This window comes from Elaeis guineensis, chromosome 1, assembly GCF_000442705.2.
Source record: "Elaeis guineensis isolate ETL-2024a chromosome 1, EG11, whole genome shotgun sequence".
Lineage (NCBI taxonomy): Eukaryota > Viridiplantae > Streptophyta > Magnoliopsida > Arecales > Arecaceae > Elaeis > Elaeis guineensis.
In genome coordinates this window covers 182357917-182384647 of record NC_025993.2, presented here as the reverse complement: position 1 = coordinate 182384647, position 26731 = coordinate 182357917, and the positions used below count along the sequence as shown (strand labels likewise).

Below are 26731 nucleotides of genomic sequence, written 5' to 3'. Positions count from 1 at the left end.
TTGTATAGATTCGGTATGATCCGAAATATTGATGCAATATGAGACAATTTATCGGTATGACATCGGTACCATATGTCTTGTACTGATCAGTACAGGATGATGGTATAGCAGATCATGCTTCAAACAACCAACGACTCCCCATCCAGCTGAAAACAAAACCGTAGCCAGATCAGCATGACTGACGTGAGGAACGGTTGCTCAAGTTCAAACTAGGTCCCGTTTACCACGGCAAGGATATCTCTCTGTCACAAGCATGCAAGTTCAGGACTACAACCATCCACGCGGTAGACCTTAAAGTAGTTTTTGGTTGAGCACAATAATTGACAGGTCCCATCCATTAATTACAGCTCCAGCACCAAGTTATGCACGCACATATCCAACCCACCAGAAGATGTTCTACTAACTTTCAGATCAAGATTGCTCTGGGAGTCATTAATTGATAAATGACCCATATGCTACCTAAGCTAAAGCGGTTATCATGCTCCAAGGCAACCGCAAGTTCAATTCCTGGCAGATTCTTTAAGCTTAGAGAGTCGAGATGCCCGAATTTTTTCAGACTTGGGAAAGAAATGAGAACCACCTAATGAAAGAAACTTCAAGCATATAGAGTAATTTATTCCGTTTCAAAATTCTCTCTCTCGTCCCCATTTCTGAAAAATACACATGCATCCGAGGGCTGCTGTTGGTAAGGTTTCTCAGCTAAGAGCCACCTAATCCGCACACAACTAGATCGGAAGTCATTAAACAGAAACATGCACTTGTTCGCAACCATGCATTTATGAATGGAACTTCAGAACTTCTTACATTCACAAAATTTGCAACTACAACCATTTAAGATGCAATCCTTTTTTCTTCAAATTTGGTAAAAATATGAGCTAAGCAGCAAAAGAAAGAAGTGACAACATAGTTACATCAAATCTCCACCTTGCTACAGGTGGATAATATCAGACCAAGACCTTTTAACCTTTGCTAATTATCCTTGCTGGATTTTTTACCTTTTTTCTGTTTTTGCTTTAACTGAGTTAGACCTGGTGCTGTAATCTTTGCATTGCCAACAATTGCAGCCACCAATTCTGGCTCCGTGCAAGCTTTCATAAGTTCTTTTTCGCGGTTCGTCACTTCAGGCATATGCATAAACAAATTCATTGCAGTTTTGGCAGCTGAGACAGACACTTAAATCAGTATATCAAATATGTAAAATGGTGAACTAATTGCATACAAGATTGAATTATCAAATTATTTGCATGTGCACACCAACACGCATGTGTGCATGCATATGCGCGCACAAATTAAATTGCATGTGCACACCAACACGCATGAGTGTGCATGCATATGCGTGCATTTGCACTCGGCTGCATGTGTGCGTGCGCGCACGCATGCATGTGTGTGTGTGTGTGAGAGAGAGAGAGAGAGTTCTCATGCAAATTTCTTTTAAAAAAAAAAAAACCACTAAAACTATAAACTAAGCATGCTTGGATTCCAACATGATTTACAGGCTCTAAATATCCCTGAAACAACAGATATCATATCTAGTGACAAAGTAACTACCACTGTCAACAAAGAAAATTAATGTAGCATATAGAAATGCACAAATATTGAAATAAGTAGCCATTTATTGTTGATGGGTACAAGTTTGAATTAGGATACTCGTCAAATTTTGAAAATTTTCATTTGTTTCTCGATATACATTATCTACATTCAATCACAATTGAATATCTATGCGCATCCCTCACCAGTATGATACCTAAGCATGTAGCCAACAAATACAGAAGCCTAAATCTCCCAATGTAACATTCTGTGAGATCCAGCTGTTGAAACTGTTTACGGATATCATCTTGAATCCTCTTCCACAGATGTCCATAAGAAAACAATATTTAACACTTTGACTTGCACTTGGTAACTTTACATGCATCTATGGCTCATGTTTGATTTCATTTGATATTCCTGAATTGACCCTCATCACAAACACCAGAATTCCCCATATGTAGAGTGGCTAATTTAAGCAGGTGTGGTAAAGGAAGCCATAGACAATATGGAAACAATATCATCTAGCAGATCAGTTAAATAATTGCAATGAAGTTTTAAACACAATCCAACTAAAAAAAGGGTTGATCCTCCACAAACATTACATTTCATGATTTCAGCAACCAACAACTATAGTGAAGCCATCAGTTTGAGGAAAAAATGTGTACTGAAATATGGTTCATTTCTGAAAAGGAAAACAGGATTTTATACCATGTGATAAGTGCTACATTTACCATGCAAATAAATCACCTGCCCCAGAGTATAGTGGCTAGATGCATTAGGAATATCTTGATAAGGAATGGTAGATCTTAAGATTTTTCAGTGCTCCCAAAACTTCTGATATTCAGAGAACAATCTGGGTTAAACTGTAGAAAATCCATATTAATGCGTTCCAACAGTAGCTCACAGTAAAGAATCAAATATTTTGGCTTAGTTTGGGCTTCTAACAGGGTGCAGATGCAAGTGAATCAATTATGTATTATGCATCTTACACTATCAAATTGACATACAAGTAAATCCATAAATAAAATAAATAAAATTTATGACATTTCTAACATATAACAGCTCAGTGACAAACTTGCATAGCTGGAAAGTTGCAAGCAAACCGAAAAAAAGTTCACTGTTAATAATAAGATCCTTCTAGAAATGATGATGTTTATAGGAGGACTAGTAAGACAGTGGCAACTTTTACTTTCATGGCTTCCCAGTACTTCACAAATGATGAGGAAAATACCTTTCCCTTTCTTTGCAGTGCCTGGAGTTATTTTGACACGATATTTGTATGTCTGCAATGCATTATAAGGGCCACAGACAGGTACTGCATACAGTAAGATATCATCCGGAAGTGGATTGCCTGTAAGATAATCCAAATCGTTTAATTTGACCCTCTCTTCTTCCCCTATCTCATGGATTCCATCCTCCTCGATAGCAATCTTATCCATCTCAATGGTAGTTTTGTCCGAGTCTAAACCCAGATCTTCAAAGACATCACTGTTGGCATGCTTATTCACTATACCCTGGGATTGATCAGTTTCCGAAATAGTTTCTTGACAATCCCGAGAAAGGTGACCCGACTTTTTGCATTTATAACAAATTTTGGAGGAATCCTGCTGACCTGATACATCCAAAAAGTAAGTTTCAGAAGATAGCCTCAAATGTTATTCAACAAAAATGAAATGCAACAAAACTGCATTTTTTTAAAAAAAAAAGGTTAAATTTTAACCAGAATTGTCAAACAGATATGCGTGTACCAAGTACCATGCAGTGAAAAGAAAAAAATGGAAATACATATGATGTTAATGTGCATATTTCCGTTAATGGAAGAGGAAGTATATATAGAGAAGATTCGAAACTCAGTCATGATATCAGTATATATAGAGAAGATTCCAATGCTATCAACAAAGAACAGAATAGGAAAAAAAGGTGGCAAAATAACATAAAGGGCCTGTTTAAATACTACTACAGGATTGGGCTGAAAATCTTGCAGGATTCATGAATTGGATCATCCATTTAACAATGGCTCTATCAACCAAACACCTCCCAGCTCGAACCCTGTGGGAAGAGAAAAAGATCTACATGAATCTCTTTTTTCTTTCTGCAGCTGGAAGGCTGGGATTTGGGTGGACCCTTGATGCAAGCTAGATAAACCAACAAGCTCGATTCCCATAGGATTTTCAGCCAAATCCTATAGGAATATCCAAACAAACCTAAGATGTGCATCACTCCAGCATGTATGCATATGACTTTCTATGTAAGGATTGAAGTCCCAGTGGGATGTCCCATGAGACGCCGGGATGAGGTACCATCTCATGTATTGAGACAGGACCATCTAGCATCCCGATAGGCACGTCTTAAGACATCCCCTATCCTAAGTGTTGGGGTGGGGTGGGATAGCGATGCATCCCATTATATGGAAAAACCGGGACAACCCCGTCTTATGGGATTTAAAACTTTGGTTCTGTGTAATATTAATATTTGTAAGACTATACTACAGGTATGCCCTAGCTACGCACAAAGCATAATATGATCTATATTAAATTTATTTAATAGATCTGCCCATACTCATATACTTGAGCATAAAGAATATGAATGATTCAAATAAAACATTTGTCAGGATACATGCTCCAATTAATATCAATTTTCAGAGGAATCATGTGTTAATTAAATTTACTGCGAACAAAGTGTTACCAGTCACTGATCTGGTAATCTTGCCAGCTCCTCCATCTCGATCTTGTGAGTCTTTTTCTTTTTTGGGAGCTTTACCAGCAGACTGAATTTATTATATGACAATCAGAACCAGAAGTGGGAAAAAGATAGGTGAGAAAAAAGAAGAAAAATCAAGTCTCCTTAACAAAACAGAAGAAATTTGATGTCATGTACTCACAGCAAGTAATGCCATACGAATTCTCCTTTCTTCTTCATCCTGTTCTGCATACTTTTCCTTAATCTTCTTAAGTTTGCCCTTCTGCCCACGAGTGATCTTTTGCTTCGCTGGCTTCAGAATCTCATTATTTTTATCTAGCTGAGAACTTGATGGAGCACATTCATTGCCCTCTTCTTTTTTGTTTGAGTTACTTGCACTATCACTACTATTATTCTGGCCTTTCTTGAGTTTACGTCTTTCTGCCTTTGATATGTAAGGCTTCTCTCTTCCTGTAGCTTTTTTCCCTTCACATTCATGATCCTCCCTTGAATTTGATTTATGAACATCAAGCCCAGCACCTTTACCAGATAGTTTAGTGGGACCAAGGCCAAGAGCCTCATCAATGAGAACATCAAGTTGGGATGAAATAGAAGGTTCACTTGTTTCATCAGTATCAGATAAATTTCCACCAGGCAAATTTTTCTGTTGGCCTTCTTCGTCTCTAACAGGCTCTTCAGATAGGTTAGCAATATTAGGATTAGGAGGTAAAACAACAGAAACATTATCAATTGCAGAGGTACTATCAGGATCCACTTTAGAATTATCTATGCTCAATGTTGAAAGACGATCCAATTCCTTACTCGTGTCAGCATCATCCAAAATTTCTTCATCGGAATCAGAAACATTGTGTTCTTTATGAGAGGCTCCATCCATTTCTTGCAGACCTTCATCTTCACCTCTTACTCTCCTTTCATTCAGATGCGAAGCCAAAGAGCTCTCATCCAAACGAAATAGAATGCCAAAACCCATAACTAGGGGGTGAGGAGGAAGGAAATTCTTTTTACCACGAATCATGAAACTACCAACTGTAAGATATTCCCCAGTGGGAGCTGTTTTACTAACTTGATGGGGGTACACCCACCAAGCACTTGTTACAACCTTTGAGTCCCATGCCTGGCTGTGACACACCTGTAAATAAGAACACGTTTTAGAAAAATCTAAACCCACAAACTTGAATATTGTGAAACACCAAGGCAATTGTTATATTACCCCATATGTAATAGATTTTGCTCAGTAAAACTATCTCTAGAAGAAAACATTTCAGACTTTAGAGAGTAACATTGTACTCACAGTAAAACAGCCAGCTTGATTTAATGTCAGTGGTGATATTGGACTATCTGGTTTGTGATTCTTGATCACCGTACTTGAAGCTCCATGCAAGTCTGCATGCACATACCTGTTTTATACCCAAAATTAGTTATATCAGCATAAATCATCAGTATGATCCAGCTTTCAGTCTGGGATATAAGACGTTTGAAGAATGATAAGCTATCAGAAATCTGTCCCGTAAGAGTACAATATTTTGTGGAAAAGAATGAACATTGCCCCACATAATGAAAATAATATTGCAGAGTGAACATGAACCCATTCCACAGCCTAAGTTATGCAAGTTCAGTTTGTCATATTATGATTCTGCTATATGCTACATGACATGCTGCAGAATAGACTACAGAGCATCATGATAATATTCTGATTGTGCCAACGAATGATATAGATAACAAGCCATTTAGAAAGTAATGCAGCAGAAAGGACGTAAATAAAAGAAAGTGATATAAATTTGTAACATCCACTCAAATAAGCAAACCACAAAATACTGAAAGCATCCAAACAAACTGCTTGGTACAGGCTAATGCCCAGTGTAGAGCCAGTTGTAACAAGAAGTTACAAAGCTTGATGGACCATACCTAGCTTTCCACCCATATAATGTTACCTCATGAACCACAAAACATGGGAGAGGAATAAACTTTCCGGGAACCCCAAGACAGAAAAGCAAAAAACTTTAATAAAAAGGGCAGGTCAAAGTAGTTCAAATATACATAAGGTACAATTACTTAACAGGTAGGCAGGTGGGAGAGGAAGAGAACAATATAGCAGACAATCAGCAAAATGAATTAGTGGTTGAGGAAACATAGGCCACACTAAGGCATTACAAACAACCCAAAGCTTTATGAAGGACATTGAGGTTGATTACATGATTCCGAAACATTATCATTGTTTATTGCAGGATCATTGTACAATACTTATGTGTGTCTGAGACTAAATACAATATGCAAGGAATATACTCATGGAGGCACATAATTAAATATTGAAATCATCAAAGCAAGGCAAAAGCTTCAAATGAGCCTTTCTCTCTTCGCACTGGAGACAGTTACATCAGTTACTTATAGCTTTGTACTTGCAGTAAAGAGCATACATGTATAGACTGTTGCATGTGTTAATATGTCACTGTGTAAAAATGCAAATGGATTACATGGTACATTCTGCACATGGATTCCGACATCCACCACTCATTGCGATGTCTAGAAAATAGAGTGCAAGTCCTCTTGTCATGTAAATATACTGTTTGTGCCTTTACTAGACCAGCATCAATACAGAACTTGACCCTCGAGCCAAAGCATTAGAACATTGTTTTAGAGAGAAATATCAGGCTTCTGCTTTTTAAGCATGAGGCAAATGTTGTGTGTATCAATAGAAAAAGCAAGAATGAAGGAGTGAGTTAATCATTATTCAATATACAACAATGCCACAGGCACCAACAAAGCCTCAAATGCTCTTATAAGAAATATGAGAATCACATTAATACTAACACAATACTCCTACTTATGAAAAGGTGAGACGTCAAAGTCAGGGCTTAAAGTTTTACTCTTGAGACATAGGATGGTTGCAATTTCAATATTTGACTTTGGAAGTAATGCATGCCTGAAAGACTGTTGGAAACCATATATCAAAAATTGCCTTTCCCCCTTGAACAAATGCATTCTTATCCACCTCTAAATGAATTTTTGAGGGTGACACTCCATTGTATGTGCCTAAAGTATGTAACCACAAGGTAGTTCTCCCTCAATAATCGGCCTTTAAGGTGGACATCTCTTCAAGGAAGCCAATTTGGCCAAAATTCAACACCAATGCATATGTTAAGGTGGGGCTGCTCATAAAACATCTTCAAAGTATGGTGGTAATTTTAGATGCGATAATGGGTCAGGTCAGGTCATATTAGGACAAGAACATAGAAAAGCTTAACATGTACCAACCAGACCGAGCGTTTATCAACCTAACCGAGCATAGGTCACAACTCACAACCCACCGACCCACAAGTCTATATATACTACTCGGATTGACCTATTTGATCTTAACCTAATCAATTTGGCAAGGCTTGAACCCCAACAGACCCAACCCAACATATCAAATCCAATCCTTACAATTCTTAACAGCTCATTTCTATAGTGATTTAAACAACTAGCATTAAGATTAAGAAAATGTCAATCACTTAAAAAAATAATCCAAAATCACAAATCAACCTGACTTATCTATTTCGACCCAAATAAAACTCTACCCAATAAAAAAAATACAAAATCACGAATCAACCTGACTTACCTATTTCGACCCAAACAAAACTCTAACCTCACGACACGAGTCGCATCAAAGCTCTAACTCATAGCCAAACCATTTAAAGTTCATAAGAAAACTTGACCCATACCCAACACTAACCCAAAGCTCTTAACCCAAACCCAACACATATGGTTGGGTTGAGCCAGATTTTTGGATCAGGTCAATTTTCAACATCCCTAGGTACTCAACTCAATTTACAAAGTCTGCCCCATGTTAGATAAGACAAGGATTGATGGTTGCTCGGTGCGTACATTAGGAAGTAAAAACAGGTATGATCTAAAGAAAATTTTGGAATTCATTCATATTGGAAAAGTTCTGATACATAGGCTATATATATACAGCAAGATATTGCTATTCTAGGAAAGTTTGACATTCTACAAATCTTTAGAAATCAGAAAATTATTATCTACTGATTTATAGCTAATCTCCACTAATTTAGAAATACAAATCTATCCCTACAATTAGTCCTATTTATAGAAATCATAGGATTTTTATCAATCCCAAAAATCATGAAATTTCAATCAATCCCAGATTTCCATCAGAAATCATTGGATTTCAATCAATCCCAGATTTCTAACACTCCCCCTCAAGCTGGGGAGTAGATATTTTCCATCCCTAGCTTGCTCACAATCTTCTGAAATGTTGAACTTGTCAATCCTTTAGTTAAGATGTCTGCCAATTGGCCTTCTGTAGAAATGTAGGGAGTGCAAATCAACTTGCTTTCAAGCTTCTCCTTTATGAAGTGCCTGTCAACTTCCACATATTTAGTTCTGTCATGCTAAACCAGGTTATGAGCTATGTTGATTGCAGACTTATTGTCACAATAAAGCTTCATTGGAGTCTCCCACTTAATCTTCAAATCTTCTAGGATAATCTTGAGCCATAACAACTCACAAATACCTAGTGCCATTGAATGAAACTCTACCTCTGCACTTGATCTTGCTACAATCGATTGTTTCTTACTCCTCCAGATCACCAAATTCCCACCAAGAAAGGTACAATACCCAGACGTTGATCTTCTGTCAGTAACAGAGCCTGCATAATCAACATCTATGTACGCTTCTGTTTCCATACTTGTGCCTTTTTTGAAGAGAATCTCCTTTCCTGGGCTGCCTTTCAAATATTGTAAGGTCCAATATACTGCATGGAGATGAACATCCTTAGGATTTTGCATGAACTGACTCATTACACTCACTGCGTATGCGGTCAGGCCGCGTGTGTGATAGATAGATTAGCTTCCCAACAAGTCGTTGATACATGCCTTTATCAACTGGTTCTCCTTCCATGGACTCTCCAAGTCTATGATTTGGCTCAATAGGCATGTCTGATGGTCTACATCCGAGCTGACCTATTTCTTCTAGCAAATCAAGAACATATTTTCGTTGCGAAATAAAGATTCCTTCCTTGGACCAAGCTACTTCTATTCCTAAGAAGTACTTTAATTTTTCAAAGTCCTTTATTTCGAATTCTTTTGCTAAATACTTCCAAAGAGCTTTCTTTTCATCTGGATCATTCCCAGTTACTATAATATCATCCACATAAACTATCAATGCTGTGACTCCCCCTGAAGCCGAATGCTTGATAAACAATGTATGATCACCCTGGCTCTGCTTGTACTTCATATTCAACATTGCTTTAATAAATCTTCCAAACCACGCTCGAGGAGATTGTTTGAGCCCATACAATGCCTTTTTCAGTCTACATACCTGCTTTTTACCTAGATTTATGCCAAAGCCAGGTGGAATTTCCATATAGATTTTTTCCTCAAGATCTCCATGTAAAAAAGCATTCTTCACATCAAACTGTAGTAAAGTCCAATCATAATTTGCTGCTAAAGATAACAATACCCTTACTATATTCATTTTCGCCATTGGTGCAAATGTCTCCTGATAATCTACTCCATAAATCTGTTTATATCTCTTGGCTACTAGTCTCGCTTTATACCTCCCAATGGATCTGTCTGACTTATACTTCACTGTGAAAACCCATTTGCAACCTATCGATCTCTTTCCAGCTGGTAATTCCACTAATTCCCATATTTTATTCTTCTCCAAGGCTTCCATTTCTACTCTCATTGCATGCTTCCATTCATCTTTGACAAGTGCCTCAGATAAGGTTTATGGGATGGCTACATCGTTTAAACGAGTAATGAAGCTTTTGTGTGAGGTTGATAATTTTTCAAAGGACAAAAAATGAGATAAAGGATGCTGTGTGCACTTTCTTACACCCTTTCTTATGGCTACAGGCAGATCCAAATCAAGAACAGTAGGTGATGCTTCAGTAGAAGGACTTACCTCATTCCCAAGTGACGATTCGATTTCTTGAACTTGCAGAGGATTAATCATGGGTTTTATTCTTCTTGAGTAGACCTGTAGTGGCTTTATGGGAGTGGGTTTTCTTAGTGGATTTTCAAAAAGATTAGGAGATGACTCAATTGGCAGATCAGGAGATGACTCAATAGGTTCAGCTTCAAAAATGGGTTTTGTTTCTGTTTCAGAAATGGGTTCAGTTTGCATAGGAGATGTTTTGACTAACATGGATAGTTCTTTCAAAAACAAATCCTTATCTTCCATAGATGATGTCTCCCTCTGAAGATAAGGACTAGAAAAATAGCTTTCTTGTTCAGCAAATGTGACATCAACAAAAACATAAGTTTTACGAGTGCTAGGATTGTAGCACTTGTTCTCTTTTTGGATTGATAAATATCCTATGAAAACACACTTGAGAGCTCTAGGATCAAGTTTGCTCCAACCATGAGAGTGAACATGAACAAATGAGACACATCCGAAGACTTTAGGAGCTAACTTAGTTGACACATTGAAATCTGGAAAATACTGAGAAAGCACCTCCATTGGACTTTTAAAATCAAGAACCCGAGATGGGATGCGGTTTATTAAGTGAGCTGCAGCGAGAACAGCTTCCTCCCAGAAGATTTTTGGAACATTCTTTTGAAACAAAAGAGCACGAACAGTGGCTAAAAGATGACCTTTTTTCTCAGCAATCCCATTTTGTTGGGATGTGTCAACACATGAAGATTCATGAACAATACCCTCCTTTTGAAAGTATGAGGACAAATATTGGTTAAAGTAGTTTCTAGCATTATCTGTCCTCAACCTCTTAATTCCAACATTGGATTGAGTTTTGATCATTGTATGAAAGATAGGAAAAATGTTGCTCACATCAGATTTTTGTTTTAACAAATAAATCCATGAAATCCGAGTACAATCATCAATGAACGAGACAAACCAATGAGCCTTGAAATGTTGGGGACTCGAGATGGACCCCAAATATCACTGTGGATCAAAGAAAAAGGAATTGTGGTTCTTTTATTACTCAAAGAAAAGGAAACACATTGGTGTTTAGCAAATTCACAAACATCACAGTGAAAATCATTTACATTAACATCCTTAAACAAAGATGAAAACATGACACTAAGAGTACTAAAGGAAGGGTGTCCAAGTCTAAGATGATGAAGCCAAATTTGATCCTTACTGGTATGGGAGTTGCTGGACAAAAGCGAGAGGGATGATTTGTTCCCATTGTTCACTTGGCTGCTAGATAATTCAAGATAGTAGAGCACGTGTCTCACCTTAGCATGTCCAATCATCCTCCTCGTAACTTGGTCCTAAAATACACAAGAATTACGAGAAAACACCACATTGTAGTTTAGATCTGTTGTAAGTTAATAAATAAACACAAGATTTGTGGATAACTTGGGTACATGAAGCACATTTTTAAGGGTCATGGATGGACTTAGAATAATGTGTCCCTGGCCTGCAATAGTGGCTAAAGATCCATTAGCAATGGCTATTTTTCCGTTGCTAGAGTAGGGTTGATAAGTGAGGAATTTGTGTGAAGAATGGGTCATATGATCGATAGCCCCGGAATCAATAGCCCAGGAATTTGAAACATCTTAACTAGAGGCACTTAAAGCACATAAGGAATGGAGCTTACTCGATTTTGCCAATGAACATGTACCTGTAGACTTCTCTAATGAGTCAAGAAGTGATCTCAGCCTTCCAATGTCTTCTTTGTTGAATTCATTCTGCCCTTCATCATTGGTTTTCATAGCATCATATGACTTGTCTTCCCTTGATTGAGTCATATTCACCTGGCTTCATTGTGTTCCACTTCTAGATCCTTTATTCCACTGAGAACTCAGTGGTTTTTCATGAAGTTTCCAACACTGCTCCTTGGTATGACAAGGCTTTTTGCAGTAGATACACCAGAGGTTATCTTTGTTTGAGGACCAAGACTCCATTCTCCCAACTTCTGAATTTGCAGCGTTAGGGGCTGATGGTTTTTTATCATTGTTTTTTTCCAACATTGCGGATCCTTCAATAGGTTGAGAGTAAAGCATAACTCCCCTTCGACTTTCTTCAGCATTGATGATGGAGATGGTTTCATTCAATGAAGGTAATCCTTTTTTCCCAATATCTGAATTCTCACCTGATCAAACTCGACATTTAACCCAGCAAGAAAATCATAGATTCAATCCTTTTCAATGAAAGTTTTTAACGCCGCTGCACCATCGCTACAATTCATCTCGATACACCGATAATAATCCATCTCTTGCCATAGATTCTTCAACAGATTGGCATACTCCGTGACTGAGCGATCTCCCTGTTTGGTGGCTGAAATTTTAGTTTTAATCTCAAAGACTCGAGCAGCATCTCTCACCTTAGAATAAGTCTGTTGTACGGCTTCCCATATTTCTTTAGCCGTTGGTAGAAACATAAACGTATCACTAATTTCTGGCAGCATGAAATTCCATCGCCAAGACATGACCATGGAATCCTCCTCATCCCAGGCATCAAATCTGGGATCTCCCTGCTTAGGTCCAGGACCAAGGAGATGACTTAATTTTTCCTTCCCTTTCAGAACGGTTTGAACCACTTGAGACCACATCATATATTTTTTGCCATTCAATCTGTAGGCAGATTGAATATTCTGTAATTTCCCTGTTGTTTGATTTAGTGCTACCTCATCAGATTGGACAGTAACCTAGGATTGAGCAGTAGTAGCTTTTTCATTTGTGGAAGACATTGAAATCCTTTGGAGGATGGTGATGAAGACTAAGGAAAAAGCATTAAGGGGCTATGAAGGCCAAAGATAAAGGCTGAATAGAAATGAAAGCTGTAAGAAATTTCAGCAATGAAGGCTGAACAAAAAAATGTGCAAAAATACTCTATTTTTAGACTAAAAAACAGGATAGGAATAGGGCACATAGAAACAGCGGTATGATTTCGGCAATGAAGGGCCTCTGTGATGAGGTTTCTACTCCCAGAAAGAGCCTAAAGCTCTGATACCATCAAGAAAATTTTGGAATTCATTCATATTGGAAAAGTTTTGATACATAGACTGTATATATACAGCAAGATATTGCTATTCTAGAAAAGTTTGACATTCTACAAATCTCTAGAAATCAGAAAATTATTATCTACTGATTTATCGCTAATCTCCACTAATTTAGAAATACAAATCTATCCCTACAATTAGTCCTATTTACAAAAATCATGGAATTTTTATCAATCCTAGAAATCATGGGATTTCAATCAATCCCAGATTTCCAACAGAAATCATGGGATGTCAATCAATCCCAAATTTCCAACAGAATCATATCTTCAATATGGCCTATTGTTGATTATCATATCTCAGACTTTAATGTAACCAATGGGAATAGAATGGCTATAAAATGATAAGTAACAAACCTAGGTCCACATGGGACAGAAGTTTGAAGATCAATTAATGAAGGAACAACTGATTTAAATTTGAAAGATTAGAATGGTGAAGCTTCTGGGAAGGGTAAACTAGATTCTAGTAAGAGTAGTATAGAGGTCTCATGTAGAATGGGCATTGCTAAGGCATTCATATTTCATAATATTTCAATTATTGCCCTTGATTACATAAAAATGCTTTATATATTATGCTATAAATATCTGAAACTATTACTATTCCACTTGCTGATAAATTTCCATTTATAGCATCAAAGTAGTCCATAACAATAATAATTTTCCATAAGATACAATCATAGTGCATATAAGCTACTTATCAAACATGTTTTCAGAAGAATAATTTTGCACAATATTTCTTGGATGAGAATAGTGCAGCTATAAAAAATGATTGCTTGAATCAAGAACTTCTAAGATCATAATGCTTGAAGACCAAGTTAATATTCCAAGTTGGTTCACAAAAATATTCACATCACACATCCATGATTCATGATGTTGAGTACATGCTAACCCATTAGAAGCTAGGTGCTACAATGATCCAGGGACAAAAGGTAGTCTATTTCAGATTACTTACAGATCGCCTTTAGACATATATCGCTTGACAATCATCTCATTTTGTTGAGCATCACGACCACTGATAACTAAATAATTTTCGCTACTGATAAACCAATTGAATTTCTCAAACCAGTGCACCTTACGCATATGAGAGATTGCAGCAACAGTCTTTTCCTGCAAATAAATAGCAACATATTGATAAGAGGTACCCATTAATTTGATTCATTAAAAATGTATTCTGTAATCACTTTCTTAATGAAGTATAAGAAAAAGACTCTCTATCTAGTTTAATGTCAGAACCTTGCAATCTAGTAAACAAATTCCCTACAATTACTGAAATACTGGCAGCAGCCAATGCAATATCACATGTTTGTGTAATACATGTGAACAGGTAGTGTAGCTACCCACATCTACCATTAAAACTTCCATGTTTGTCATATCAAAGGATAAATGCAAGCAGATGTTGCTGTGTTAAACCAAGACCTCATTGTAAGCCCCTAAAGGTATAACCAACTCATAAAGGAGGGGGTAAGCCACACCTATTTAATTGTACATTTATTTCAAATTAAAAAGGTTTTTGTAGATATCTGAAGCATTTGCCTTGAACATGACAGTGATACTAAAAACACAGATGTATACTTGGATCTCTGTGAGCATGTTCTAAAAAATATCATGAGAAATATTAAACTATAATATGTAGAAAATACCTGAGCAAGTTGGAGACGTGTCTTCTTCTCAGCTGCTTTGAAAGCCTTCTCGTGTGCTGTAATGGTCTTTTCTTGTTTAATCTCCTGTTTTTTCTTCAGTTCATACCACCGGCGAGCATTTGCATGTGCAGAAAGTGCTAGATCAACCTCTACCTGGAAGGAAAATTTAATTGTCATTGATTCTTGCCATTTGAAAAAAGATAAAAATAAAATCTAGGTTTAATGTGTAAAATACCGCAGGAATACTACAGGAAACAGCTCTGAATTTACAGCAAGATGATATGAATATACTTCAAGCTTCAACAAGACTAAGACATTTATACAGCAAACAGCCACAATAAACAATTAACAATTAAGAGAAAGAATATCAATGGAAAAATATTGCAGCATATTACAAAAATAATGACATCTACCAAGAAATGCAAAGTCCTCCTACGACCTGTTACCAGTTCAGTGGTTGATTTCTGAAAGAATGTAGCAAAAGCATTATGATAAGATGTAAATAAGCAACTTGACCGGACACCTGACAATGCAATTCTACATAATGTACTGATTGTGTTCCAACTTTCAACTAGCCAATCTCTTTCATCCAAGAGTTGCATTAATAAAAATTTCTCAAGACTAAATTAGACTAGTATTAACCATCAGCAAAATTGAGGAGATCTATTTTGCTGTCCTAAGTAGGGGAGACATGATTGTGTGAACCTGTAACATAGTGAGAGTTAAGTCTGCTAAAAGGGACTAACATAAGGAGGGCTGAAAACTAATACAATGAGACATCGAAATCAATTTTAGTCTGACATCTATTCTAAGTCTACTGGGTTTATTTCTCCAGCACCTTGTATTTGGTTTAACTCATAAAACATAGTCACAGCTGAGTGATACATTACTGCTTTATGCTGTATTGATACATCTCAGTTATACAAGGAACTTGAGCTAACTAGTGACAGCTGACAAGACAATTGAGGTAATTATCAGAATGACCAAGGCATTACTATTGATGTAACCCTCCCTCCCCACATTCTGGCCTGAAAGAAAAGGCTATAAGGTGTCACTCCAGACTGAATTGTAAATGCAAAAAGAAAAAATAAGAAAGTATGCACAACGAAGTGTAATAGGTACTTTGCATTGCCTTGTCACAAAAAAGGGAAAAGAATCAACTTTTCCAGGCTTTATTTCATCAACACAAGCTCATGGTTTAGGATCCTATTGCATATCTTAAAAGACTGTATCTTGCTTGAAATGAATGATACCTTTTTCCAAAAAATATTAACAGTATGCTCAATGGAAAGCATCAAGATGTACCTTTTTTCAGTGGTGATATGAAAGATTTTATTGACAAAAAAAAAGTAGAGAATAGAACACAAATTAAGAAAAAACAATGGAAGAGGAATTTAAATTTAAGGTTGAAGGACATAGCCAACTGAATGTACTGGTCAATAAACCACCTCTTGAAAAGCTGTCAGACAAGAATAAGCATCCATGATCTCCAGCGGTACCTCAATGAGGTCCATGTACTATGAAGGCTAAGAATTCAAGTTACTTTTAAGCAAGTGGCAACTGTAGCCGAATTGCACTCTTTAACTAGTTAATCAGTCCAAAAGACTATGGATAGCCCATTACATTATCTAAATATAAGACGCAACAAGAAAAGCATGAAAGAGAAGAAGAGTGCGAAAGAGTTCAATCCATGGGCACCATAAACCCCAATCATCGGCACAAAAAGACTGACACTTATAGGTTATGACAACCAACCCCAAGAATCCCCTAAACAATCATTAAAAACAACATTGAAAACAGAAAAAAGAAAAAATGGCATTCCTATGAATCACTGGCATGCCAACCCAATTTAACTCGGTCTTTGACAGATACTGCTTCTAGGAATAGGACTTAAAACCTTGGTGATCACTGTGCTCAACTGCCTCAAAATTACAGTATGAGGCATCAAATGAATTTGTTTAAGTAGCAGTAGATTTTATACCACTATCCAATGAAACTTTATCATCTCACTTATATTTTGGGGCAAGAAAGGCTTATTTTTACAATTTGGAATAGTAGAACTTCATGGTTAGGTACATTAGTTGGAATTTATAATAGTCCTTCAATCACTTCAAATGCTTGCATTTACAAAAAACTAGTTAAACTTTGTTTACATACTATTATAATTCTCTAAAATGAAGAATGTTTCAGCAGAAGAATTGCTGTTTGTGCATTTACTATTTTCTTTTTATCGTACTGATGCAGGAACTAGAAAACAAGTCATCTCAGGAAAGAAAATTACAAACACAGAAAAAAGTAAGTTATCCACAGAAGAATATATATCTACTTAATCATGTTCCATGCACGAGTAGAGATTCAAGAGCAGATGCAAATACAGGAATACACATACCTATGAATGGAAAATGTTAGATGAGTTTAAATGTTGATGTGATATATCAAAGATGAAGGCATAAAGTGCATTAAGGAAAATGCAAACATGATACTGAAGTTGTACCAGCACCTTCTCAACAGGGGAGGTTTTCTCATCGTCATCCATTTCATCAAGATTGTTACTTAACAATAGGGTGATGCAATTTCTTTCAAGATGGAGCTTCTCTATGAGGCCAGCTACAGGATTTCCTGATTTTCTCTCCTCCTTCACCATACGTGCAAGATCTACCCAATCCATCCCATTTGCAAGAGCAACACGAACAGCTAAAATGGCTGCATCCACATCTTCCAAGTTGTACTCAATCAACTGTGCCATTTTAGTGCAATGGTCAACTTCCTTCTTCAGTGTATGTACCCGGTTTTCCTGCATCATAGCACAATGCACTTCTAGCATGCAAACACATAGTAGATAACAAGATATTAGGAAAAAAGCATATTATTTTGTTTGTGAAGAATTAATGTCCTGATAAACAATGAAAGAAATATGGGAAGAAGGAAAAGCCACAAAACCAAGTTATGTTCCTGCCTTCCCATTCAACCTTACACCCATTATCACTGCCCCCTCCCACATAAACAGAGAGAGACGGCTCCTAAAGAAGAAAAAAGAAAAAGAAAAATCTGTGGCAGTTTTATAAAACAAACACAATGAAACCAAATGACACCAACAAAAAATACATGGGGAGTGGCTAGACATCTTCTCAGGCATGTCGATAGGCCAGTATAAGAAGCCCTCTCAGTCCAAGACACAATAACAATGCATCATTGCACATATTAAACCACTACTACAAGAATTTTGGTGGCTGCACCATGTTTAGTGAGGGGTCTAAAAATACCACATCAGTGAGTGCCCCCTCATTGCAGACCCAAGCTTAGTAGATCGACCAGCTGCCGCTTAAGTCAATTTCATCTGAAAGCAAAGTATTGTCAGACATCAAATTTACCAAGTTACCTCTTAGCAATGACGAGAAGTAAGGTTAAACAACAAGTGAGGTTCAACAAATTCACCTCCCGGTTTTAGAGAATAGAAAAAAAATAAAAGGAAAAAAACCTACATTATGCCCTTCCTAAAGGCCAAGAGAGAGAGAGAGAGGGAGGGAGGGAGGGAAGCCACCTCTAATTCATGATGGCTTCATCAATTACTGCACAATAATTTAAGACAAATACATGTAACTCAACATGTAATCTCACGCTAAAGCAGCCAAGAAGAGTCAATAGGAGAAGGGGGGGAGGGGGTGGAAGACATGTAAAAAGAAATTGAGAAAGTTGGAAGAAAAAATAAGGGCCTCATGAAGGGGAAAAAGGGCTACTATGCGCACATGGGAAAAGCAGGTTTTTCATTCTCCACTGCTCTGGAGAAGAAAACAAAATTTTCTTTTTTCCATTTTTCTCAAAAAGCCATTTCCATAGCTTAATATTTTTCTCTCATCCAAGCAAACAGGATATGAATTTACAAAAGCTATGTCCATGTTTTGCCCCCCGGATATCCAAAGAGGACCCAACATTAACTTAGCATCAGAACTCGTAGTGACTGACCAGAAGGTCCTACCTGAGATCATGTAACAGATCAAATAATTCTCTAGATCTTCTGATCACAGTTTGGTTGAACATAAAGTTTAGAGAGGGAAAAAAAGAGATCACTAGCTGAGGAAAACTAAGCTCCAGGAGATTAGCAATAGTAGATTCTCTGAATATAGAGAAACTTTAGTACAATATTTCTAATTGTGATTAGGATGGTTAAGATGAACAAAGACATTAAATAATTGTATCTGATTCCTTGACTATTATATTTCTTATAGATCACCGAACTTATAGAATTTGAAACAGCATGTGCACAGGTTCATACCATTTAACCCACTAAAATCAAAAAACTCATAAGCAGAATTAGAGCCATCACAAAAGCTAAATTTCTAAGGATGATAAAAATAAAGATAGCATGTGATACGTTCCTAAAGTTCTTAATTAATACATTATCAACAAGCTTTTACCAATGAGATTTGAATAAACTTTTTTTGAGTAACATGCTACTCTATGAATGTGCAATTAATACTAAATAACTCATTAACTTAAGAAAAGACTGAGCGATTCATACATAGCACACTAATACTAATGAATGATGATAATCCATTTTCTTTATCCAAAAATTTTCTTGACCAAAATAGCTCACGCATTGCTTTCCAAACAAAATAGATGAGAACCTGATCCAACCGAATCTTGTTAAGCTTCTGCACGGCAGATCCCTCTTTTGCTTTTTGCTGCTGTTCAGCCCTTTGACTCTCAATTTTACTGTAAAACTCATCTAGTGCAGCATCAAATGTCTCAAATTTCACGCATTCCCTTGATTTGAACTGAGTCAATAGAATGGGACAAAATTCATCATAGATCTGCCCACAGAAAAAGAATAAAAAGGTTAGACTCAATGAAAAAGAAAAATTAAGATGTCATGACATGAATTCTTAGCAGCACCAACTACCGATTATAAAAATAAACATGTATTTAACATGAAGCAATTGATCTATCTTTTGTGGGTGTGCAGTAAAAAATCACAGGGGTAAAATTAATATTCTAAGTCTCAATACCAGACCTCGTGCTAGTACATTATCTGTAGGGGTTGACATAGTGTGGTATGCCTCTGCACCAACAAATAGTAGAACCTTGGAGTACCCACAGGCCACAACACATGTACCATGTGTATTTGCAGGGGTGCACAAAGCCTCCATACTATAATTCTACCATAACAAGTTGATACGGTAAGCCCCATACTGGTGGGTACAAGTTGGTATTTAAAACCTTGGGTGAAAATGTGATCATGCTAAAAGCATGGCTGCACCTCAACTATGAATTCAATTACATGAGAAAATAAATCCTCAGTATTTAAGAAAGGTCAAAAGCTGAGAATATCCAAATTATTGCATCAACCAATTGCACCAGCATGACCACACAAAACAGCATAACATTTTTACCAGAAGCTGTTTCAATCCCAAAAAAATTGTCTGAAAGTAGATGCATGAACAATTCAAACTTGCAGAAAAGTAATGTCTGGACATGTAAAACATGAGTACAAGTACAGATTTAATGTCAACCGACAAGGAAGCATGTCCTCTGTTATAATTTAAATATTCTTGTATTTTGTATTTTAACGTAGTAGTATATGAAAGTTCTCATGGATGTGTATTTTGATGTGTTTACTTGGGAAAAATAAGACTGCATGTTATATGCCAGCCAAACGCCATTTGTTCCAGGCATTGCAGTATCAGAACCTGGCTGCAACACGTAAACAATTCTAGACCCAAGTACCCGAACATGATCAGTGAGACCTGATAGCAGACATGCAAGTCAAAGCTAAAACAGGAAAATACAAAATACTGGGGGAGGTAGTGCCATAATGTAGCAGTTCCAACTGCCTAGGATGCCAGGATATCTAGTGCATTAACAGCCTCAGATGGTGAACAATCGTCACAAGCACCAAAATATCTGATTGGAGTAGAAATAGCAGCAATGGTGGTGCAACACTGTTGATGAACATTTTGTTGTCCTACTTGGCTCAAGATTCCATGGAAAGACCAGATGCTTTATTGTAGCAACAGATGAAGCTAGCTTTAAGGGTCATGAACAGCGAAGCACATGATCAAGGTTCAAGATATTCAAACTGTCAAGCAATGTTCCCCAAACACTTGGAATGGGTGCCAGAAGTTCCTTTGTCCCCAAGCATCCAACAATTTAACCTCTAAATATTCCAACACTATTGCTTACAATCCTATACATCAAAATCCATAAAAGAAAAGGGCTAAAAGTAGCATAAGTTGACTAGTTAATAGTATTTTCAATTATAAAAACTACATGCCATTATAACATTAAAGATTAAAAAAAAAAGAAACAGATGTCATTAGAGGGTTCTTGGCAGTTTATACGTATGGTTTTTAGTAATGTCACTGAGAATTCATTAAAAAGTTAGGCCTTCAATTCTATTGGATCTAAGACAGATATACAAGCTAATTCTCACACATTCATCAATTAAATGAGCTTATAAATCTAAGCAAAAAGGGAGAGAACATAATAAGAAATAATTTGCAATCTTATTGAATTCTTGATATCTTAGTAGATAAAATTTTGTATAGACGGTAAATGCTAAGACAGGCTCTGTGCAACATCATCAGGAACCTTAATGTCAATCAGAAATAACAATAGATATACCAGAAGATATTTGCTTGGAGAGAATGAAAGATGATTATCAGGAGTTGTTAAATTGCCACCATCATCTTTCTGATCCTAGACTTTGCATACCTGTTAAATTCTAAACCTAGCAAGTGCTGTCAGCAATTATCATGCCCTTAAATTCATAAATGACAACTATCATGAAAGAGCAAGCAATTTGTACTACACTACTGAGATCAGTGACAACTTTAGTTAAACCACAGTTCACTAGCCAATTGTATCAAATTATATATTGATATGGATAAGCACACTTAGAACAACCAATTTTGATATGTCAAGCCAGCTTGATTATATAAGATATTGAAACTGGATAGCCTGAATTAGTTGTTTTCCCTTCTATCACTATCACATCATTCAAAACAAGAGCATGTGCTAATATATATGGTTGATTTTCCTTCTATCACTATCACATCATTGATCATTCAACCAAGAGTAAGCACTCGTATATATATTCCCAAGCTACAGGTCACTTGGAACTACCAGAAAGTAGGAAAGCAAAAGCAACCAATTAACCTTATCTGAAGTAGATTCTTGCAAGGGTAAAGTTTCCTTCTTCCCAATGACCTTATTTTGCATCAAAATGTATCCTTCAGGAACTATTTGACCTGAGATAACATCTGCAAGCCAGTCCTCAAAGCTGGTAACAGCTTGCACCAAAGCTTGAATGGTGGCCTCCTCTATTCTACTATCAGCATCTTTCCCAACTTTCATATTTGGAGGCAAGCCGGCATCCAATATTACATGTTCAGAAAGTGCAGGTCCATAGCTCAATGTCTCTCCAAGAATGGTCTTTAAAGTAGTTTTATTTGACTGAGTTCCAACATTACTTTTCTTATTTGATGCAGGCAACTTCTTGTTCTTACCACTAGCAGGTTCTGTGGGTTCGTCACAAGCATCACCACCAGCATCAAGAACCTCAGAAGATTCATTACCATCAGCTAACTCGAATCTAAGTGCTGCTTTTAACTTCGTAAAGTCAGTCCTTTCAAAAACACGACAGGCTTCAATTGGATAACGATGGCGTGACATAATCGCCAACCCTTTGTCATCATCTCTGCAGTAAATGAGCTTGCATTAGATGCATTGAAAGTGGATTCAAATAGAAATGCTATTTTTCTCATATAGATTAAAAGAAACTTTATGGTGCATAAATAGACAATCAATATCAAACAAAATCTGTCATGCTCACATCACAAAAGGTTGACAGCAGCCAGAGGGTCAAACATGGAAATCAGGGAAAGAAGGATTTGCAAAGGGAAATGAACACTTCCAACTTGTGAATGAAATTCAACTAGTCTAGGAACCAAAGCCAGAAACTGGAAATGCACTAAAAGAAGATCTCATCATCCTAATAACCTGGAGTTCTCTGCAACATGGAAAGTAATGAATCTTAGTAAAAGAAATTTAGTCCCCCCTTTTCTGGACAGATACACACATACAATTGCTGACCCTTTATCATCTCCTAATAAGAGAAATTTTATCCCCCTTTTTTCGGGAGACACACATGCACACACACTGGCCAACCTGTAATCGCCTACTGATAAAAGTAATTTTGTCCTCATTTTCTGGACAAACACACACACACACACACACAATCTCCAACCGTTTAACTAAGCTTGCTTTAGACACCGAAAGTGACTTCAAATCAGAAATGCTATTTTCATGTATAGATTAAAAGAAACTTTATGGTGCATAAATAGTCAATCAATATCAAAGAAAATCTGTCATGCTCACATCACAAAGTTTGACAGCTGGTCAAACATGGAAACCAGGAAAAGAAGGATTAGAAAGGGGAAATGAACAAGTTCCAATTTGTAAAGGAAATGCCAACTAGTCTAGGAACCATAGCCAGAAAATGAAAATGCACTAAAATAAGTTCTCATCATACTAATAACCTGGAGTTCTCTCCAAGTAATAAAGGTAATTTTATCCCCCTTCTTCTGGACACACACACACACACACACAAAGTTTGAGCTAAAGAACTCAAATCACCATTTTCATCACTGTATCTAGGAAGGCCAATGCCATAGCGAGCCTCTTTCAACTGTAAGAAGTACTGCTTTCTAAACCAATAAGATTTGATGGTCATATCAGTCAAAATTCATGTGCAGGTTAGAATAGAAGCAGATGAAGCCAAATTAGAGCCTCCTCTGTCTTAACTATGCATTATAATAAGTTAAGAACCAAGGCTACCAACTTAAAAACAGAAATCAGGATCAAGAAATTTGACCAAGTTTCATTAAGTTTCACACTGCCCCAAATTTTGTGCAACAATAAAAGATCAGGTAGCCCAAACAAGGTAGCCTACCATTCTCCCTCTTTGTTTAAGAAATTAGCATCTGCTACATACCACATAGATTTCAATTATCATGACTTAGATGTAAAAGAAAAAATTAACGAAATATCCTAATTAGACTATGTCAAAAGCATCATAGAACCAAAACATAAATAGCATCAAGATGAAATTGGCAATTGAGGATGTTATAATAACCTGTGCGATCGGAGAAGCGTCATGACAGTAAACTCAGAATCTGTGAGAAGAATATTTCCTTGGGCATACAGCTCCAGGATAATAAAATGAGCATTGCTACCCAGTCCAAACTGGAAAAGGACAATCTGTAGATAGAAAATCCAAGGTGGCTATTAATCAGCATAGGTGGGAATCAAAAAGCCTATAAAAACCAAAAAAAGTTGAATAACACATTGTATTGGAACTCAGAGAGCCAATTTGTTCATCCAGTTCCAAAACTAAGGAATCCAGACAGTTAATCTGATGCCATTAAATACAAGAGAAAGTAATTACACGGTCATATCCAAGTTGCCGCACATCTTCAAGTCTTCTTGTGCGGATGTGCTTCCGTAATTTAAGAGTGAATCCAGAAGGAGTTGTGTTTTTGTCCCTACAAGGAATGGTGGAAAATCCTAATAATTTCAAAGAAACTGCAATACAGTTTATTAATGAATTAACCAAGCACATAATCTTACCTGACATATTGAGTCGTGTGCAATCTGACACCACTTTCCATCAACAACAAAACCTTCTCACTCTCTCCTGACTCTGTAATGCCACTGCTGTTCATCAGCTTGAACAGATAAGTCTACAAATGCAACATCATTAGTAACAATTTAAGAAAAAAGTTAATATTAAGGACAAAATTAAACAAATATCTATGCATCCCTAAACAGGAAACGGGTGTGAATTCTAAACAAAATAATATGATTTGTCAATAGAGAACTAGGATTACTTAGTTTAATGGAGTTGCAGAATGGACAAAAATATCAATCTAAGGCACATTGTTAATGCATTAATTTTGAACTGCCAAAAGATATGTTTGAGCACTCCTCCAAAATCCAGTTCCATACTGATGAAAAGAAGTAGCCAGTTGTGTTGCATGATAGTTGAGCTGATTGCAGTGGCATAATGATCGAAGATCTACCAAATAACAGTTCCATATTATTCTAAGATATGCAAAGAGTATGAAGTTCAAGGTAAAATCATGTCCCTGAGTTGCTGACATTAATATCAAGAGTGACACTTATCTCCAATAGATTGTAGTTTCTAAAAAGGAGGAATGGATCAAACTACATAGGTATGCTCCAGCACTTCAACCAATTGCAAAAGAAAATCAAAAATTTATACTTCCAAAGGGAAGTGAAGGAGCAATCCATTGAAAGAAGCCACAACACAAAGGCAAAACTTAATCTTGAAAAATAAGCCTTTTCTTGACTTTATGGGGCCATTCTTATAAAACAAGACATGATCCGCATAGTTTGGAAATGTAATTCAACCACTTTTGCAAGTCATCAAGTCTTCAAATGGATCCAAAATCCTGACAAAGACAACTTTGGGCAAGAGAGGGCCTAGTGAACGAACCATTTTGACTTCTGAGCTTCTAGTATAAATTAGACTCAACTATAAGCTATTAGTAAGTCCTGAACAAATTCAAGCACCTAATGCAGAGGATAAATAACCTTCTAGCACTAAATAAGGCTGCGATCATCATTTTTATCCTCTCCAAGTTACACTCAAATGCTCGGATTTCTCTTTTGCAGGATTCCACAAGAAACTGAAATTCTCACATGCACCAATTTTTTACCTTGAGATATTATCAAGAAAATTCTACAGGCCTTTTTCTCTGCAACTTTAATTAATATTTTGCTTCTTGATTAAGTACAGTCGTTCTTTTTCAAAATTATGCTACTATGCTGTTAGATTCACAGCTCCAGTCTAAAAAATTCGAGAATCAAATCAAGAATTTGCCCAGAAAAAACAAAAATAAAAGCAAAAACAATGGATTTTCACTGAGATACATAGGAGGGGATTAAAGAAGAGAAACGTATTAAATTGGAGGGAAGAAGAAGAAGAAGAAATGGATAGGACGGCATTTGATCATGGGTGGGAGAGCGTTTTTTAGTTGTACCTTGGGGGGACATGGGGATTAAAGAAGGGAAACATATTGAAATTAGAGGACACAATGAAAAGAATGAATCGTATGGTATTTGGTCATTGGAGGGTTAGGGTTTTGAGTTGTTACCTTGGGGGTGATGTCGTAGACGTTGGCGCAGCGCATACCAATGAGCCGCCGGAGGCATTTTACCTCGGCGGCGACGTCGGCGGTGTTCATCCGAACCTTCACCATCTTCGCTACTCCTCCTTCTCGTCCTCTCTCCTCTCTCCTCTCTTCTCTTCTCTAATAAGCCCTCAGGGATCGCTGTATTCTTCTCCTACGGGATTTCTAGTGGCTTCGGATTCGAATAGAAACCACGAAAGGCGTTGGCGAACCGGATCGTCGAAAGGAAGGACATGTAAAAAGTAGCGGTAACTTTTTATACGAGGATGGCGGATAGCCCTGAGGGGGGTGTTCTTTTTTTTTTCGAAAAAAAAATTATATATTAGTCTCTAAAATATTTAAGTAGTAGTTTCTATATTTTTAATTTATAGTTTAATCTCTAAAATCTAGGCCCTAGATGATAAATTTACATCTTCTGTTTCTTTTGCTTATATTCTCTTAACAGAGTGAAATTTCTATGTTCAGGATATTTTTGCTGCTGGTCCCATGCTTGATCTGTCAATCAACTCTTTACATTTATGCTTTTTATTTATATTTATATTTAAATATTGATTTCTATATTTTTGTATTTACATTTTTAATCTATAAAGCATGCGTCCTCAGGTTAACTACATGACAAATAAATATCTTTTCTATAGTTTTGCTTAAATCCCTATCTTTTTTATATTTTTGCTCCTTCCACTTAAT

At 36.7% G+C, this 26731-nt stretch overlaps 1 protein-coding gene across 1 annotated transcript; it reads right to left on the bottom strand.

Annotated features, from left to right (window-relative positions):
- Window positions 1-740: 740 nt before the first annotated feature.
- Window positions 741-26268, bottom strand: LOC105039998 (uncharacterized). Its single transcript, XM_010916358.4, has 14 exons — window positions 26009-26268; window positions 24459-24571; window positions 24277-24373; window positions 23965-24089; window positions 21987-22527; window positions 19457-19642; window positions 17332-17625; window positions 14832-14984; window positions 14144-14298; window positions 5519-5624; window positions 4409-5356; window positions 4213-4294; window positions 2759-3139; window positions 741-1160 (listed from the first exon to the last, which is right to left on the bottom strand). Exons 1-14 carry the CDS (start codon window positions 26111-26113, stop codon window positions 970-972), a joined length of 3477 nt encoding a protein of 1158 aa, XP_010914660.1. The 5' UTR covers window positions 26114-26268; the 3' UTR covers window positions 741-969.
- Between the last annotated feature and the right edge of the window lie 463 nt (window positions 26269-26731).